The sequence below is a fragment of the Camelus bactrianus genome, chromosome 1, assembly GCF_048773025.1.
Source record: "Camelus bactrianus isolate YW-2024 breed Bactrian camel chromosome 1, ASM4877302v1, whole genome shotgun sequence".
NCBI classification, from domain to species: domain Eukaryota; kingdom Metazoa; phylum Chordata; class Mammalia; order Artiodactyla; family Camelidae; genus Camelus; species Camelus bactrianus.
Genome location: NC_133539.1, coordinates 16,095,173 through 16,115,959, shown reverse-complemented (window position 1 = coordinate 16,115,959; position 20,787 = coordinate 16,095,173). Strand labels below are relative to the sequence as shown.

The 20,787-nt window shown below is 40.6% G+C and overlaps 1 protein-coding gene across 6 annotated transcripts in view; it reads right to left on the bottom strand.

Annotated features, from left to right (window-relative positions):
• Positions 1-20,787, bottom strand: part of APP (amyloid beta precursor protein) — a 259,372-nt gene that overhangs the window by 114,970 nt on the left and 123,615 nt on the right. For all 6 annotated transcript variants that reach the window (XM_074360950.1, XM_074360953.1, XM_074360939.1 and 3 more), the window contains exon 6: positions 1,369-1,571. In XM_074360950.1, coding sequence (XP_074217051.1) covers positions 1,369-1,571 — 203 coding nt within the window. The remainder of the gene's footprint in view (positions 1-1,368; positions 1,572-20,787) is intronic.

The window sequence follows — 20,787 nt, the reverse complement described above, 5'->3', positions numbered from 1 at the left end:
TGGCAGTGAGAGCAAGGATTAACCGAGTGGGTGTGAGGGCTCTTACTGGATAATGAAAATGTGCTAAGACTGGTTTATGGTGATGGTTTCACAGTTTGATAAAGTTATTAATGCCACTGAATTATATGCCTATACCCTTAAAAAGAGTGAATTTTACATGTAAATTATACCTTAATAAAGTTATAAAAGATGCAGTGAAGGGAAGAAGATACTACAATGATCATTAATAACTTACTTGAGGCAAAAAAAAAGTATCCCATTTTAAGCTCCAATTTAACAATGGAGCTGAAATCAATAAAAGTGAAAGCAAGACTTACAATGTTGTAACATTTGTGGATAGACTTTAAAAGTATTTGCAATACATTAAAACTCAATAATTCTGTATATATTCATTCAATCTGATTCTAGAACCATCTTTTACAATTTGCACAACAAATGCACACCCTTTAAGGAAGGCATACCCAAAGATTCACTAGTTTTGGTTGTTTAATGTAAACAGAATGCTTGTTTTTATTTCATGGAGACAAGAAGGAAGTCTTTTAGTTCATTCAGTTTCTAACCTTTCCAATAAGAGCTTAACTAAACAGAAAAAGAAAGTCTAAGATCTTAAAGATACATCTACCTCTCTGAGAAGGCACTGTCACTTCCCCCAATAAGATAATGGAAAGACAACATAAGTCATACAAGTTAAGTTTTACAGCAAACAATAATGCGATACTTACCAAATACCCTTCTTCTGCTTTAGTGAAATCTAACCGCAATTACTTACTCAACTAAGATATACTGAAAATTTTCTCTAAGGCAGGCACTCTGCACCATACTAAGTAAAATTCAGCCTTTGACATCAAGGAGCTCATAGTCTAGGAGGCGGAAGAGGCAAAGACAACGGAGTGTAATAAACACCACTGTCAGGAGAACACCAAGGAGGTCCCCTAACTCGGCCTTTGTCAAATGACATGGCGCCCAGTTAGGTGGGGTTCTGCCCAACAATGTGCCAAGAAGCATACACACAGGCACAGAATAGCCTGTAATAGCAGGATTTCACGTGATTTGAAATGAATTGTTGGACTGCTTGTTAAACCAAAAAGAGTTCAACAAGAATAGGATAGCTTTGTTATTGTGGAATTTTTACTTGTGGTTGAGGACGGCAGTGGTGGTAGGTTGGAGAGAAATTTCAAACTCTGGTGTGACAGCTTCCTTTTCCCCTGAGAAGGAAAATTCAAGAGTGGAGGGATGTTGAGGGTAGGGGAGTATATATGTGTGGGTGGGGAGGGCTATGTGGGAACTCTGTATTTTCTGCTCAGTTCAGCTGTGAACCTGAAACTGCTCTAAAAAAATAGTCTATTTCAAAAAAAAAGAGTGGGTTACCTCGGACCACCTCTTCCACGGACTCCGTGGTGGTGGTGGTGGTCGTGGCAATGCTGGTGGTTCTCTCTGTGGCCTCTTCGTAGGGTTCCTCAGCCTCTTCCTCTACTTCTTCACCATCCTCATCGTCCTCGTCATCCTCTGCCTCCTCTTCCTCCACATCAGCCACCTCCTCCTCCTCGGCTACTTCCACGACTTTGTCTTCACTGGAGCAGGAAAGAGAAATAACCACAAGAGTCATTTCAACAAATTTCAGGAATGGAAAAAAAAAATGACAAGGAATTTTGGAAATTTAAGAAGGAATGTGGTGCTAAGTTAAACACACACACAAGGTTCGAAGCCAGCAGGTCAGAGTATGAATCCCAGCTCAGTAGGTCTGCAACTTTTTACCCTTGAGCACAGCTCTTTTTAGTTTGCGCAGCTGCAAAACGAGGATACCATGATTCCAACTATAGGACATTCTGGAAAAGGCAAAATTATGGAGACCATAAAAAAGATCAGTGGTTGCTAGGAGTCTGTGGTGAGGAAGGAAAGGATGAAAAGGCAGAGCACAGGGCAGTGAAATTGCTCTGTAAGATACTCAGTCAGTGGATACACAACATCATGTGCCAAAACCCACAGAACCATACGACACGAAAAGTGAACTCTAATGTAAACGATGAACTTCAGTGAATAATAATGCATCGACATTGGTTCAAGTGTACAATACTAATGCAAAATGTTAATAATGGGGGAGGGGCAGAGGGAACTCTGTACTTCCTGCTCGAATTTTTTCTAAACATAAAACTGCTCTAAACAATGAAGTCTATTAAAAAGGCTGGGGTGGGGGAGGGGGAACAAAACAGAGTTTACTGTATTACTGGGATGACCTCTTGTAATGTATGAGAAGACAGCACACAGCACTTGCATAGTAGATATTCAGTAAAGGGAGGTGGAAACTGGTTCAAAATGGCTATTGAAAGTTTAAACTGGAATGGGAGAGGGAAGAAGAAATTGGCTTAAATAAATCTGTAATACTCAATGGTCAGCTGAATATACCAACAAAATGTAGTCTGTGCACCTAATGGAACATTATTCAACATAAAAAGGGACGAAGTATTGATACATGTTACAATATGGATGAACCTTGGAAACCTTATGCTAGGTGAAATAAGCTGAATTTAAAAGGACAAATATAAAATGATTCCACTTATTTGTCTGGGATGATGAAAAAGTTCGGAAATGGAGGTGATGGTTACACAACATTTTGAATGTGCTTAACATCACTGAGTTATATGCTTAAAAGTGTAAAATGGTGAAGTGTTGTATGAAACTATTGAAACTACAGCCGTGTTCCTTTTTGCTAGTTGTGTAAACGTTCTAGAATATCAGATATTTCAGTGGTTCTCAAATTTCAGTGAGTATCAGAAGGATGCACCCGAAAATCTTATTAAAACAGAGATCACCAGGCACCACCCCCAGGTTTCTGATCAGTGGTCTGGGATGGGGGCTGAGAATTGGGATTTCGAACAAGTTCCCAGGTGATACTGATGCTGATGGCTGGGGGACAATGTTCTGACATATGCAATACTGAGAATAATGGTAGCAGACAGGCAGTAAGTCACAGCGTAATTGGCAAGGGGGTCAGGAGTAATATTTATGGCATTAAACATGTACATACTTAATCAGACTGGTAAGTAATAAGTCTGCAAATGTGGATGGCCAAAGAAGACCACATCTGGAACAAAATCAGTTAAGTCCTAGTAGGATGTTCTTGCGGCAGTCATGTACCTACCAGTACAGACGTGGTCGAGAGCATGCGGAAGATGACAAATAAAGATTGGAATGTAAGTGTTCAATAGTGAAAGCGTATCACGTGTCATCTGGCTGGAGAGGAGAAATAGAAATTTCACCCTTGATCAGATCACAAAACCCATACAGGAGAAAGATGTAGATGTGCTGGAGGATGTCAGCTCACCAGAGCATCTGCCACAGGTCCTATTTGGTAAGTAGCACCAAAGGAAAAGGATTTATTTATGCCTTGTTGACATTGAAATTTTAGCCCAGAGCTGATGCCTGCCTACACGGAGAAGCTCCCTGTTGGGAAAAGTGACAGGAAGCTGGGGGGTTGGTATCAGCCACAACCTGAAGCCTTGGGATCTAGTGTGAGTTCCGCATTGTACAGAAAATCGGATTTCAAAAATGGCAGGGAAAAGAGTGGTGTAGGGAGCCAGAAAGGAAGATGGTAGAAGGCTTTCAAATACTGAAAGTCTGATAAGATAGCCACAAATGCTGAGGGTGAAAAAGAGAAAGATATGTGAAGAGGGAATTCCCTGACTAACTCAGAATTTAAAGGACTATTGCATATGTGTATAACCCCCCACCCCAAGTGGAACGTCTTTCTAATCCAGATTAAATATGAGAAATGGATAATAAATGAACTTATCCAAAGAAGTTGAAGCATGTGGCTAAAGATAAGAATAAGGTGCAATTTATCAGACAGAATAACATTAATAGTAATAACCTATCAATAAATAAGTCATTATTAATGGAATAAATGAAGTGAAGTGAATAAAATAAAGATGACTTAATCTATGCCATCAGCCAGTTTAGTGTGTTGGGGCTATCTTTCATATTCAGTCAAGATCGTAGGCACCAACACTATATAGTTCTCTAAATTTGGGGGAAAATTCAGGTTAAACCAGGGGGGGAAACCCAATCAAAAGCGTCTTCCCCTTAAACCGTGATGAATGCATGCTGTCTTGAAGCAGGAGTGGAGTGACAGGATCCAGGTGTGTGATCCAGGGTTAGGACAGCACTGTGCTTCCAGGTGGGATGGTGAAAACACGACCCGGGTATCCCCAGGGACCTCCCCCAACAGTCTCTGTTAAGACTGACATGTTGCATTTAAAACTCCAAACAGAAAACATGCTTATGAAAACAGCTGTGTTTTAAGTGATCTGCATTCTGGTATGTGTCTGGCCAGGAAAGAGTGAAATAGATGCCTATCACCCATCACTGCATCTGCCTGAGCAATTTACTGGCATAATAACAAGGACTCGAGATCCATGATGGTTCAGCTGGCGGAGGAATTAAATTACTTTGCCTAAGAGAACTCGGGTCCAGTTCTTATTACCATAGCTTTGATTCCTGGAATTAAATTTAGATGTCCATGAATTCAGTGATCTATTTGGACACTATTAAAACAGCAGCACACAGTTATGTTTTAATGAATGTGGCATCTTCCCAAAGAATGCCCAACCGACCAACATTACAATTTTTAACTGCAGTTTTCATAAATATCTGGAAACACAGAAAGGGGAAAAAATTACTTTTCTACCCTCCTTTTTAACTGCTGGACAATGTCATTCTGTGATGTGATTAAGGTGAGTAGGTTTTTAGAGAGCTGATCACAGCAGAAGAAAATGCAAGGAAGTTTATGGAAATGAGATGCTGAGAATCATAAAGCAATTTCCTTACAAACAATCAAACAACTTACAGTAACGCAGTCCCCTGGTAACACGGTGGAACATTCATATCACATTCACATATTTCAGCATATGTCAATTTACAGTAGACAGCTTTTACAGCGTTTAAATTCCAGTAATAAGAAACACTTCTAAAGAAAGAGGAACTATCTAAAAATGCTCATCCCCTCAGGAGTGTCTGAATTTAATAAGAAGAGTAAAGGGTCAAAGGGACATTATTATGAGGAAATAAACCACTGATGACAAAATCGTGCGTGTTGGCACACAAGACTTCAGTTTGGTGAAGGAGACACTGCATCACAAAGGGGATTTAAGCCTGACCTTGACAGAGTCCATTTGACCCCCTGGTATTTCCTTTAGAGAGTGAGAGTGTTTGACTCCCGTACTAGTTTTAATTCCTTTTTGTTTAAGTCACGCAAAACAATTCAATTCACCATTTGCATTCTCTTAAAAAAAAAAGTCTATATTTATTCTTTCATTGTCTCTAAGACTGAGTCTTTTTTGCTTCCCCTTCGTAGGACAAAGGAGAGGAAATGGCAGAGAGAAAGCAGGTCTCCATGGTTTATATGAATTGGACAACCATGAGACCTGACTGTACAGCAGTGATGGGGGGAGAGTCAGACAGAACAGCTGTCGGTTCTTGAAATGTAAGGACCAACCTGGGACCAGACGGACAAGTCTCAACAGGAAGCTACTCAGACACTTCCGTGGTGATCTAGAAAGGGGAAGGAGTCTCCCAGAGTTGGGAACAGGGAGAAAATAAAACAAAAACTGTAAACAGACAGTTCTTTCCCACCCCTTCTGCCCCAGGTCTTAGCGCCGCCAGTTTAGCCTGAAAGGTACAATGATTGGATAAGTCAGTTTATCCTGGAGGAAAGCAGTTCCCAGCACTGCTGCTGAATTAGGAAAATCAGAAGTTGCTAGAAAATGTCAGAAAATATAAAGGAAAGGAAGTCAATTCTTCATGGTTCTGAGCAAATGTTTTGAGGGGAGGACAGCTAAATAAGAAAAAAACCCGTCTCTTTTCCACTTAAAGGCACCATTAGAAGCGAGACATACAAGAGGATACACTGTCTTTTTCCATTTATATAAACTATGAAAACAATGACTTCTCACCACCTGTAGAACTCAGAGGAGCTGTTGTTACACTTTGGCAAAGGGAAGGTTAGTGACTGGGAGGGAACAGGAGAGAGGCTTCTGGGGGCTGAAGTCAGGCTCTGTGTTGACCCGGCTGTCGGCTATCTGGTTGTGGTGAGTTTTGCAAATCCATCGAGCTGTAGACCTGTGTTTTATGTGCATTTCTCTTTACGTGCATCACAGTTCAGCATGAAGCATAAAAAGGGAGAGGACTCTGCTACTGTGACGCCTCACTCTTTGTAAATACCCTCACCACTGGTCTTGAATAAGAGCGCGTTAATTAATAAAATCGTTATTTTCAGGGTCTCCAAATCTGAAAAAAATATACCTCCACTCTACACCCCCCATACCATAAGGACACAAATTATAAGGAGCTGGATGCAAAAAAAAAAAAAAAAAAAGAAAAAGAAAGAAAGAAAAGAAAGTTTATGATTCATAAATCTACGGCTCCTTCAAACATCACCTCATTGAATTAGTTAAGTAACTAACTCTCTAAATTAATTAATTAATTCATTTAGATAGTCTAGATATTTTGTAAATGAATTCGATGCTCAGAAAATTCAATCTACCATATGTTGATAATTACTAAAAAAAAGTTATCTACTTTTAATGTTGTACTCTTAGAATCTCTGTTACCTACAGGTAACATCATTTAAAAACTGATTCCCCACAGCTTTCTCTTTAGCAGTCCACTGAGTTTCAGCACAGTTGTTTTGATGACATTCCTTAGGTAATGGGTATATTGATTTTTCAATGAAACGATCTCCGAGAATTTAATTAACCTTCTCTCCTGAAAAGTGCCCTGCAGCAGGAACGGTTTGTAAGCTACCCCAAACCCATTCCTAACTCCTTTCCCCGTGGCTTCTTTGACCAGAGAAAGTAAGAAAACGAACACTCCATGCCCTTGCCGGCAGGGAAGGCCACGTGACTGACATGCTTCCGCATCACAGACGCCAAAAGACCCCTGCCTGGACTTCCAGGTGGGGCTCTGAGGAGGGCTTTTCCTTTCCAGATGAGAAGGTTCCTGCTGATGTTCAGAGCGCTTTTGTTCTTTTACCTTCTACTTTCTCTCCATCTGGAGGGGCGACAGCCATCTGTCAACTGTTAGGTGACAAACATTAGTTTGCAGAAGCTGATTAGGATGCTGGGGTGGAAAGATACAAAAAGGTGGTATCTCTGTATCACAGCAGCAGCCCAGCGCTCCAACCACTAACGACTGTTTATTTTTTTTTAATTTTTTTAAAACTGAAGTTATGGTTACCAGGAGGAAAGGGGTGGGAAAGGATAAATTTGGGGGTTTGAATTTTGCAAATGTTAACGACTGGGTTTTGGTTATCTGTAGCTAAAAGCCTCCCTTGTAAACTGTCACAAGCTTACCCCCCCCCGCCCCAGGTCACACTCCTGCTGTAGGAAGATAAGGACTAACCTGAGAGACCAAAAATTCATGACTCAGGCATTAAGGGTGAGCTAGACAGGTCACAGCCTTAATCTAAACTAGGATGTACCATCCTTCTTAGATATTTAACAAATGCCTATTCCGGGCAAGAGCATCTACACTAATTCCCGTGTAGCAGACACACTGAGTACTAAATGCTTCAGAAGTTCAAAGGGGAAAGTGAACATTGTGAGCTAGAGGTGTCTGAGCAGGTGGGACATAAAAAGTGGGTGTGAGGACCAGGTGGGGATACCCAGACAATGCCCAACCAGGAACAGCAAGTACACGGGCTTGACTACACCAGACTTTCACACAGGCTCTGAGCTTGACAGTGAGGGATATGCAACTGGGGAGACCAGCTGTTCAGATACTTTTTCTTTAGTCAGTGAATAGTGAAGTCTTGGATTGAGAGGGAGATGTAAATTGATAATAAGCAAAAAAAGTGGTAATGCATTAATTCACTCATCCATCGAGCCACTCTATTAAGCACATGTCAATGCCACATACCAGTGATTCAATCAACGATGCTGACCGTGCTTTAACCAAGTGCCTGGTGCTGTTCCGGATGCTAGAGGTAGACGGCTGAACGTGATAAAGCTTCTGCTTTCTTGGAATATGTTTTAATGGGGGACGCACCATATGAGCAAATATTGAATAAGGGGAAAAAAAACTATTCGCAAGTATGGCAGAGAAAAGAAAGCCCTATGTGTTAACCAGTGGCTACAACAGATGTGTGTCCCGGGGGTCAGGGGCAGCATTTCAATAGGATGGTCGGGGAAGGCCACTGAGAAAGTGTTGTGGGCACAGAGACTTGGAATGCTGAGAGAGTCGAGGCGGGCAGATGGTTAAGACAGGTGTGAGAGCATGTGCAAAGGTCCTGGCATGAGGGTGAGCTCAGCACCATCAAGGAAAAAACACGACAAAGAGCCAGTGAGCTTGGGGGAGCAAGGCAGGAGAAGTGTAAGTTAAGGTGATGGAGACAGACAGGTGGGACAATACCCTGCAAGGCCATGTTGGTTATGGTAAGAAATAGCACATTTATTTACGTGCAATGGAAATGACTCAATCAGATTTGTTTCGAAGATGGGTCTGGTTGCTGGGTAACCAGCAGGGATAGTGGGCTCTGCGGAGACCGGAGTAGAACCTGGGAATCTGGTTAGGGACATTGTGTCGGGAGCTGGAGACACACTGGGGGACAAGGAGAACTCCCAGGGGCTAACAGCCAAAAGGACAGACAGCAACCTCATCACCCATGTAAGTGTTAACTTTCTATTGTTGTAACAATTATGAGTAGATAACAGTTCTGAGCAGATCTGGGGTGTACAGCAAGGCATCTACTAGGAAGGTCTCTGAAACGTGCCCTAAATAAATCCCAAAGTTAATGAAGTCTGGGGGCCAAGGACAGCTCTCCACAAGGCAGAGTGGGTAGAGCATGTGCAAAGGCCCTGTGCTGGGGAAGAGGGAAACCTGAGCACCAGAAACAGAATCAGCTGACAAGAGCACAGAGAGTGCTCAAAGAAGGACAAATGAGCAATGCATGGAGCAGGGGGTGACAAACCACAGCCCAGGACGCGTTCCTGTACATGTTGTGAGCTCAGGGTGATATTTATATTTTTAAAGTGCTGAAGGAAAGGGAAAAAAACCAGAAAGAAAAACAGGTAACAGAGACTGCATGTGGCCTGCAGAGGCTCAAATATTTAATTTATTATCTGGCTCTTTACAGAAAGACTGCTGACCTCTGGCATAGAAGGTGGGCTGGGGGTGGGGGGTGGGGTAATGCGACGAGTGAGAGGCTGGGCTGTGTCCTGATTTGAGGACAAAGAGGTACAAGAAAACAAAGTGAGAGGCCTCATGGGCTCTAGGATGTCCAAGTTCTAAAACTTGTTCTGCATGGCAGAAACAACAGTGACCCCTACCTCCTGCCCTCTTCCGAGTGGGCAGAACACAGGCTCCAAGGAAGCAGGGCGCTTCAGCACAGTGGAGTGATTAGAAGTATGAACTCTGGGGCCAGCCCCCCTGGATTCGAATCTCAGCTGTGTAACCATGAGCAAATTGCTTAACCTCTATGTGCCTCCTTATCCTCATCTGTAAATGGCAAATTTATAACAGTAGTTTCATGGGGTATGATAAGGAACAAATGGGTAAATATTTGTCATGCCCTCAGAACAGCACCTGACCCACAGTAAATACTGCATGAGAGAGAAATAAAACCAAGACCACATGCACAGTGCTCGGCACAGCACGTGACTCAGGTGTGTAAGAGAATGAATGGCCTCATGACTGAATCCCACGGAGATATTCCTCCAGAACACTCAGAATCTGTGACAATTACATGCACAGCTTGATTTTCCTTATTAGAAAACATAAAAGAGTCACATGTCAGGCAGTCCTAGGAAAGATCTTAAGAGAGGGAATACAAAAGGACTTAATCATTTAGTAAAAAACAAAAACAAAAACAAAAACAAAACCCAAGAAAACTCCACAAACCTATGTTACAGATTATGTTTTCAGAATTCTATTACTACATGGCACCCTTATATGAACAGAAGACTGCAGAATCCAGTGTGAAATTCATGTGTGTATTGGCCACTAAGATTCCTTCCAATTCCAAGAATAAAACTAATGGTATTCATTGGAAGATGCTAGGCATGAAAGAAAAGTTAAGGAAGATGATAAAAGTGATGACTTAGCATAAAATCAACTTTTCTTCATATCAGCTTTTAAATGCTGCCCTGTTTAATTCAGTGAATGTCTAAAAAAATAAGAAAAGGAAAGAGATAAGAGAAGCATTAAAGCAAGGTTTAGTGTAAGCAGCAACACTGGTTTAGAACATTTGAAAAAGAATTTCTCTTTTCTCGGCCTTCTCAGTACATACTCATAGTAAGAAGAATATTCCAGGAATAAACAATCTAAATAACATCTCTAGGACATAAGATGAATCCAAGGATGGGCAGGTTCTAGGAAACTTAAGTGTATCAGTGTCATGATGCAAAAAGGACTGTTCTGAAACAGAAGAATTTAGGATATAAGATGTTAGTCCAGGTCCTGCACGGGATCTGGTGTGGAAAGTGAGCAGGGAAGCCCATGTCTCAGGCTTTGGGAAAATCTAACTATCTGACAATATTTTGAAAGTATCGTTAATTTCGTGGGTGAGATGGTGTCAATTTGGGCTCTGTAGAAAATGTTCTTGGATTTTTGAGATGCAGACCAAAGTATTTAGTATACTTACTATCTGAACTTTACTTATTTTTAAATTTATTTTATTTTTTAATTGAAATACCATTAGTTCCAATGTATCTGAACTTAAAATCATGAAAATTCAAAGAGGGAAAATGATACTCTAGCAAGAGCACAGAAACATCAAGCTTGGAATGTAGTTACAGTAAGAAGCTAAATTGCTTTTTTAAAGACTATCTAGGAGGCAAGAAAAGTCATATATAATCAAAAGCAGGTTGTTTTCCTGACAGCTTCATGAACCAACTAGGATTAAAGAGAAGCACCGAAGGTGATAAAAACTTTGAGTCATTTTAAAATCTTGATATGCGAAATAAAATCTTGGTTACTCAGACCCTATGCCAGGAAACTTTGAATGAGCTGATTCCTCGTGTCCAAAGACTTGGTTGCTGGAAAGTATAGGTGATCTGTGTACATTTGGGGTGGAGAATGATCATGAAATATATGATCTTCGGCCATTTAACATGTTTGAGTGGGTTCTAGGCTTTAGAGGGTCTGTTCCAGACACTAAAGTTATTGCTGAGAATAAAAAAGACAAAATTCCCTCCTGGTACTTATATTCTACTGGTGGCAGAGGTGAAGATAAAAGAAACCAAAGCAGATATTATACCATCATATATACAGCTGACAGGTGACAGGTGACAATGACTATGGAGAAGCTGAAAGCAGAAGGCTAGGTAAGGTACCCTGGAGTCGGTTCTTCAAGGACTGTTATAGAGTTTTAAAGAGAGGATTAAGAGAACACGCCCTAAACAGGCGCCCTTTCAGCTGAGGCTACGTAACTAGCATCCTTTTCCACTGCATCTGTACACCTAGGGACTAACGCAAAGCTGTAGGTGGTTTGCGCACGAGATGGCCACAGAGCAAGACACCAGCCTGACCATTCTTTTGGGGACAGCTTGTGAAGTACCTGCTCCTTAGAAAGGAGAGAAGCTCCCTGCTTCGGTGGTCCCCACCTCATGTCTCCTGTGAAAAAATCAGCCATTCTACTTGGGAAGCAACAACAAGCACCTCTGCTCCTCCCTCCGGCACATGCAGAACCCGCCTGGAGCCCTCGTCCTGTCCCAGATTTTCGGGGCGAGGGTGGGGTGCATCCCCAGGAAGAAACAGATACAGGCATATCTCGTACTGCGCTTTTCACAAATTGCAGGTTTGCGGCAGCAAGTCTGTCTGCGCCAATAGCGTTTTTCCAACAGCATTAGCTCAGCTTGTGTCTCTGAATCACATCTGGGTAATTCTCACAGTATTTCAAACTTTTTCATTATTATTATATTTGTTATGGTGATCTGCGATTAGTGCTCTCTGATGTTAACTACTGCAAAAAGATTACAACTCATTGAAGGCTCAAATGGCAGCTTTTTTTTTTTTTTTAGCAATAAAGCACTTGTTAACTAAGGTAAGCATACTGTCTTTTTCAACAAAATGCTACTGCCTACTTTAAACAGACTACAGTATAGTATACACGTAACTTTTAAGTTATATGCCCTGGGAGATCAAAAAATTTGTGTGACTCGGTTTTTTTGTAATACTTGCTTTATGTAGTGGTCTGGAACGGAATCCACGACTGTCTCCGAGGTCCGCCCGCACACCTACACCCATCCTCAGGTGGTACGGAGTACCATTTATCCCTAAGGGAAAGCAAGCCACAAGGCTCCCTTGTCTTTTTGTTCTGAGGGCTTAAAATGAGTACTTTATTTTATTTTACTTATTTATTTTTTATTGAAGTACAGTTGATTTACAATGCTGTGCTAGTTTCTGGTGCACAGCACAGTGATTCACGTCCACACACATATATTTTCTTTTTCATTATAGATTATTACAAGATACTGAAATACAGTTCTTTGTGCTATACAGTAGGACCTCGTTGTATATCTATTTTATATATAGTAGTTTGTACCTGTTAGTTCCAAACCCCTAATTTATCCATCCCCCTCTTTTTCCCCTTTGGTAACCATAATATATTTTACTTCTGGAATGATTACCACAATAAGTGTAGCAAACATCCATCATTTCATATGCATACAAAATTAAAGAAATAGGAAAAAACCACATATTTCCTTGTGATGAGAACTCTTCGATTTACTCTCTTAACAACTTTCACATTAACATACAGCAGTGTTAATGACCTTTACCACGTCCTACATGACCGCCCTAGCACCTATTTATTGAAATAAGTATTTGAAATTGTGCAGTGGAGGTAAAGACAAAAGGTGAAGACAAGGGTAGCCTGTTACTGTCAAAAAAGCCGTGGATCAGCCAGAATATTTAGGAAAAGCACGTTTTGAAGAGATGGAACTTTCAGTTCATGTTCCATTAGTGAGCCTACTTTCTTCCTCCTCCAACAAACAAGGCCATGTCCTTGCCTCGGTAGGTAAGTGTATCTTTACAAAGCACCTGTAGCTGACATCTAAGAACTGTGTAGAGTCAAAATGCCGAGTATCGACACTCCTTGCTCAACACGACAGATGCAGGAGGCACAGGGCAAGGGAATGAATGTGGAGGCACATTCCTTCTTAGGTAGAACTGCTAAGAACACCTGCTTTTGTGAATCCTTCTCCTTTTTTCAAGGAAAAATTATGCTGCACTATACTGCGGTCAATTGAATGTTCTTGTTCTCTGGGTAGTTGAGAGGAGGTACCGGGTAATAATTATTTTCGGAAGCCACCCATCAGCTCTGGTGTGACCGTGAGCAAGTGACTTACTCTGCTGTGACTTAGCTCCTTCATTTAATGTGGGATGACACCACTCCCCACCGCAGGAGATGCTGTGAGCAGTTCACGTATGTCAAGCACATGGTGGGAGCCAAACACTGTACCTATTTGCTGTTATTAAGACTATGGCATAATTTTTATTTATAATATAAATGTTTTTTCCCTTTTTAATGTTGCTAGGTTTTGAAAATAGTCTAAATGAAAGTATTGTTTTTCATATACAGTGTTTTCTTTGGGGTTTATTATTTCAGAAAAAAAAAAATCTAAAAAGACCTATTACTTATTCGGTCCTATGCCTCGTGGAGTTCCAATCACTGACCGCAGGCTCAGAGTCCTGCAGGGACAGACACGGAGACATGCATAAAGGGGCGTTCTAAGAGTTGTGCACATCAACTGCAGCAGATTAGCCGTTAAGAGGACCTGGGAAGGACAGGACGAGGAGGTAACAGGAGAACTGGGAACTGATGAGTGAAAAAACGTCGGCAGAGAAGATGATGCAAAGGGCGCCGCAGAGAGAGGGAGGGGCAGCTCTGACACAGCATCCGCAGCGAGCAGCTCAGGGAGGCTGGAGGCTGAGACTGGACACCAGGAAGTGAGCAGAACGCAGACTCCGGGTATATTATGAAGGACTTCGCTTTAAAGGCTAACAAGTTTGCCCTCACCTACCAGTAGTGCAGAGCCCGGCAGAAAGGCTTTAACAGAAGAGTGGCAAGATTTGCTGCATTTCCACAGGTATAAGCTGGCAGAGGATGAAGGACAGATCGGGATGGGGAGTGTGACATGTGGGAGGGAGAGAAGGCTCTCGAGGAGTCCAGTCGAGGAGACAGGAAATCAGAGCTTCGAGAAAACAACATGACAGAGCCGATGACCATCTGGATGGAGGGGGTTAGTGAGAGGGGGAAGGCGATGCCCCAAGAGGGAGAACCTGGCTGGAGAAGAGTCACTCATGGTAACAGAGGATACGGCGGGAAGAATGGATGGCCACGGATGGAATGGACGGGCCCAGCTCTGACCATGACGGATTTCAGACGCTGTAAGGACCTGACGCAGAGGCCTCCAGTGGGCAGCTGCAAATGCAGCATGAGAAACTTGGGACACAAACGCACAAATCTGGGAGGCACTGTTCTTCCGCTTCCATTACGTAAACGGCACTGCACGTTTTTGTTGCTGATTTTTAAAACTGAAGAGCTACCATTCTTGAAGGACCCCAGATGGCCGCTCACTTTCCGCATTGCTGATGTCCTGTTACGATACTTTATGTAACTAGAAACAGAATCTAGCCTTCTGCAGTCTAATTAGGCCCTTCCTCCCTGCTCCCCTCATGCTCTACACACACAATTCATGCTGCTTCCCAACACAGAGATCGATGTGAAGAATTCCCTGCGAGGACGGTCTCGAGTTCTGATTAAAGGGCCTGATCAGGACATTCCACTACGTTTAAAACTACAGCGTAAAACAAGCCATTCAGTCAAATGCGTTGGTGCTTACAGACCGTGGACCAGGCTTTCCGCTAGCTCTGAGGCTCTAAAAGAGAAACAGATAAGGTCCTTGCTCTTAGGGAGCTTACACTCCACCAGGGGAGAGAAAGAGCATAAGAAAATAAAATAGAAAAGGTGCACTTAGTGTCAAGGCCAAATAAGTAAGCTGCTGAGGTTGAGACTATTGGGAGGGGGGTGTTTTGAAAAGATTGATCTGGGGAACTCATTTCGAGAAGCTGAGGCTGAAGGTGAAGAGAAACCCAGACAAGTGGGGAAAAAACCATTACAGAGAGAGACTCAGCAGTCTTGGGGTGAGGGAAGCCTACCGTGCTGAGTCGTGTGACGCAGAGTCAGCAGTGGGGAGGGAGGTATGGGGTGCTGTTGAAGAGCTAGAGAGAAGCCGGGTGAAACAGCTTAATACTAAGAAGAATGTGGACCAGGGTCTGGCACAAAGAACATGTTCAGTAACTGTGACCCATTAACATCAAACTCAGCATCGCCACAAAAGGCCTCATTATAGTTTCTGTGTGTATTTGTGTTTTTGAAGTGTACTGGAAAGCCACTCTCACGCCTTCATCTGGGGAGTTCCATGATCGGCTTCATGTACCCTCTGCACACTCCACATCCTGGCTGCTGTACAGAGAATGGCTCAAGGTGTGTGTGTGTGTGGAAAGGGCGGGTCCACAGGGAAGAGACAGTGGGAGCAGAAGTTAGTACAGTGACTCCAACAAGAAATAATGGTAGTTTAGACTAGGATTATACTGGAAAAAATGGAAAGAAGTGCATGAATCCAGAACTGAAAGGATTTGTGCAAGGGAAAACAGGAGCCCAGGTTCTTAGCTTTAATTCCTAGGAGCCATTACTGACTTAGAACAGCTCTGAGAGAACCATGGTGGGTGAGGGAGGGTGGGAATTAAGAACTCTCTTTTGGACATGATAGAATTCAAATGTCTATGAAATATCCAAGTAGAGTTTGAGCTGGAGAAATAAACCATGACCTACTGGACTTACAACTGTTTTTTGTTTTTTGCTTTCATATTCCTTTTCATTAAAAGTTATTACAAAACAGTGAATATAGTTCACTGTGCTATACAGAGAAATTTGTTTTTTTAAATCTATTTTTTACATATAGTGGTTTACAAATCTCAAACTCCCAAGTTTATCCCTTCCCACCCCCCACCCCTTTCCCCTGGTAACCATAAGATTGTTTACTATGTCTGCAAGCCATGGAAGCAACCAAAATGTCCATCGACAGATGACTGGATCAAGAAGTTGTGGTATATTTACACAATGCAATACTATGCAGTGATAAAAAAGAATAAAATAATGCCATTTGCAGCAACATGGATGGACCTGGAGATTGCCATTCTAAGTGAAATAAACCAGAAAGAGAAAGAAAAATACCATGTGATATCACACATATGTGGAATCTAAACACAAAAAAAGAAAGAGGACACTAATGAACTCATCTACAAAACAGAAAACAACTGGTATTTAAAGTCAAGGGCATCGATCACAGCAACCAGGGACAAAGGGCCAATAAGGGAAATACTCTAATAAGCCACAAGAAATAACCATAGTCAGGAAACTAAAGAACAATATTTAAGAAACAACAACAAAAACAGTGATGGCAGGATGGTTGAAAACAAAAGAATAAAAACCCTCCAAAGCTTTGTGCAAAGGAGGTATAGGAAAAACAGATTGGAAATGACAATGACAGACAAATTATGTACGAGAAAGGGTTTCTGAGAAATAGCAAAGATAACTGGTTATTAAGTAAAGTAAGCCAGAAAGAGAAAGCATACCATATGACATCACTCGTATGAGGAATCTGAAAAAACTACACAAATGAACTTATTTACAAAACAGAAAGAGACTCACAGACATAGAAAACAAACTTAAGGTCACCGGGTAGGGGAAAGGGAGTGGGAAGGGATAAACTGGGGTTTGAGACTTGCAGATACTAACTACTATATCTCAAATAAACAGCAAGTCTCTACTGTTTAGCACAGGGAACTACAGTCAATGTCTTGTAGTAATCTATAATGAAACAGAATATGAAAACAAAGATGTGTATGTGTATGTATGACTGATACATTACGCTGTACACCAGAAATTGACCCAACACTGTGAACTGACTATGTTTCATTTTAAAAAAGGGAAAAAAAAGATAATCAGTTCTAAGGGCTTATTAACACTAAGGTGCTTTATATGGAAATTTCTACCCTGTGTATATTTAGAATCCTGAACCCAGAGGCCACCTGGGCCTGTCTGTACAGCACCTTGGTAAGGCAGATGAGGAAGAGTCCTACTCTGTTAACTAATACCAATGACGGAACAAAAACATACTCAGTCCTATGTAGGAGTCATGGCCAAAGGTCACAGATATTTTACTGGCATTCGAGACAGTGATGGGACTACAGAGTCAATTTACCAATGTGCGTGTTGGGAAAGAACATTTCCAAATGGAAGGAAGTGGAAAGTCTATCTTGTAAGAATGGCCTTTGCACAAGTGTTGCCAAGTGTGCTTCAGCACCAATAATGAGCTGCATTCGAGGCTGGACTCTATGTGGATTAAGGTACATCGAGATGCTATAAAAGTGTGGCCTCAGCTCCTGATCCTCGGTGACTGGTTCTACCATCGTGAAATGACTTTAAATGCAATGTTGAATAAACATTTTCATAAACCAAAGTGCCTCATTACCACTTCGACATGTGTGCGACTCCTTGGCTCCAGTTTTCTAATAATTTCAACTATAAAATTCTCCCAGGAACTACATGAGGCTAACCAGCCAACACTCAAAGGATGTACAAACACTTAAATGGACACACATGAACAGCATGTTCCAGGAGGTAAAGGATTAAAACTGTGATACAGATTTTCCTTCACTTATTGGTAGTTAAAGTTTAAGATAACATAATTCTTCTAAAACTGTTTCTGAGACACAATTTAAATATAAAACTGAAGGTCTTCAAATATATAGAAGTTGAAAGTAGAATGACTTCACTGCTATTTGAACACCTATTCAATTTCTATTTAAAATCCAAAAGAGTCCAAATCAATTCACATTTTTACAGTCATTGTCCAATCCTAGGAAATCGTATTTTCTAGTATTTTTTGCTTCCTTAAAAATAAAAAGAATTCCTGTGTATTTAAAGTCATTAAATATCATTGGTTGCTTACTACCAAAACCTATTTTATTTTATTTTGAAGGGAGGAGGTAATTAGGTTTGTTTGTCTGTTTGTTTGTTTGTTTATTTAACAGGAGATACCTGAATTGGACCTTGTGCATGCTAAGCACGTGCTCTACCACTGAGCTATATTCTCCCCACCAAAACCCCTATTTTAATAATGTTCTCAATATCATCTGGGACAGAAAGTGCTTAAGTCATCATCTATTATTATTGATTATAATAATTACAAGGCCTACAGTACTTTCTGAAGATCTAATTTAAAAGGAACACGTTATAATAGCCATGATTATCAAACCAGAGGTGAGAGGTCAGTCATTACACTTTAAGGAGAACTTTTTTACTTGACAGTGTGAGATCAAGGGTGGGAAAGTGAATTGATTAAGGAAACATCAGCCCCACACTGGCTGGCCCTCACTTACAATTCGACTGATGCATTATAAACCAGTCAGCTGTACATAGTTCAACATGCATCCATATCTATTCTTTAACTCAGTTCTGAAGGCAGATACTATGTACAGGTTATTCCAATCTTTCCCATGTTAGATGTAAAGAAACAGGCTTAAGAAAAATATGTTAGGATCAAAGCACACTTTAACCCTTCCAGAGGGGAGGGAAATAGCTCAGTGGCAGAGCGCATGCTGAGCATGCAGTTGGTCCTGGGTTCAATCCTCAGTACCTCCATTAAAAAGATTAAGAAATAAATTAAAAAATTTAAAAAAATAAGTAAACCTAAGTATCCTCCTCCACCAAAAAAAAGTTTTCATAAACCTTCAAAGACAAGCCTGAAGAAAGAGTATCTTACTCACTAGCAAGTCCTTTCTTTCCTAAACTTCAGTACATCTCTTCCACTGGATTTCTGTCTCCACACATTTTTTTTAAATGCAAATTAGTTCTACCATCATTAAATGACCATGAATGCAATACTGCCCTTTCCTTCATGATGGCAATCTCTTTCCTAGGTTGATAGCTAACATGTATTAACATTTTTAGTACCTAACAGCATTAATCTCATGACTACTGGTATTGGAACAGCTGACATAAACGAGGTAGCAAATCTCTACTGCAACTTCTATAGCCACAGTAAGAGCTCTTCTCATCAGCCTGGCAACAGGTTGAAAGCAGAACACTTTGGAAGGCCAAATTCAACCAATGGTCAACAATGGTTTCAAATACAAAAGAAAACTTCATTATATGTGACAAGGAGATACTTACAATAGTGACTCATTTACACGGTTTGAATTACTATTGCTCTCAATAATAATGGCGCTCTTCTATGAATATATTTTCAAGTGACTTCTAACACCATGCTATACTTTGGAATATCCATGGGCAAGTCTTTTCCGGAATTACACATTAGACATTAGTAAAACAATTCAGTCAATACACAAGCATTTACAGCCCATTATGCACTCAATATTCAATTCCTTTATGACTATTTATGTGGCACAATGTGTCTGGCAAAACAGGACTTAATGACAACAATGAATATCCATCTGTTGCATCTTCAAATGTGTAAAGATACCATAACCAGATAGATGGTCTGTGTGTCCTTATTTTTAATCTGATGACACATGAGTAGAGGTTAATAAAACGTACAGCTGAAGGAGCTACTATGGTAGGATTATTTTAAAACATATAAACATTCATAATTTGCACTTTAGCTACCTTCAAAACGTTTATGAAGATGCTATTAAATACTACGATAAAAGACTATGTAAATAATTAAGAAATTAAGGAGAGTGGTTGGGGTCAATAAAATATTATACGTTTAATGTTTTTATTTCCTTCAGGAATCTTATTGATTAAAGATAACCAAAACATCTAATGAAAGTAAAATCATACCCATTTAAAGTTGCTTGAATATGATCAGCAGTACAATTTTACAAGAGATAAAAATGTGCCTATCTTAAAAAAAAATGCCTATCTTCACGCAATGTGTGTGTGTTTTAAGTCAATATTGTCATCAACACCAAGGGTATGTATAACGTGTTCACACTGTTTTGGCCAGTTACAAACAAATAATAATTTATGTGTATAAATAAATATATATAGTATACAACAAATATATATACAAAAATAATAATAGAAATGGTAGATGAAAATACGACCACTAATAATGTGAATACAAAATCAATCATTTGAGCTACTATATTTATATGGTAGTAATAAGTTCATTTCTTTAAAATACTGTGTATTCTGGAGTTTTAACTAATTAAGATTGTTCTTCTAATGTTTTACTCCATACAGGAAATTTGCTACAACTTCATTTTCAGATGAGTGAGGCTGTTTTGAAGGAAGGAAAAGATACTGTTCCTTTAGGATCATTTCAAAATAAATTTAGCATCAATAGATCATGAAGACTGAACACACACACACACACACACACATACACACACACAGAGGCTTCAGCTCAGTGGAATAATTCCACCCTTTTCCATTTACACATAAACACAGAAAACATTGAAAATGTTACTATGTAAACATGGAAGGTGAAAAAGGAAGCCGAAGTTAGTTCTTACTTGGGAAAGATTTTGTTTACCCTCTATCTCTAATCAAAAGAAATAGCTCTGAGTACAGTCACCCCTCAGTATCTGCAAGGGATCAGCTCCAGGACATCCCCCCCACTAGGATACCAAAATCTGTGGATGCTCAAGTCCCTTATGTAAAATGACACTGTTGGATTGACCCTCGGACATCAGGGATTTGAACAGCAAGGGTCCACGAATAAGCGGGTTTCTTTCATTAAATGCATACTACATGATCCA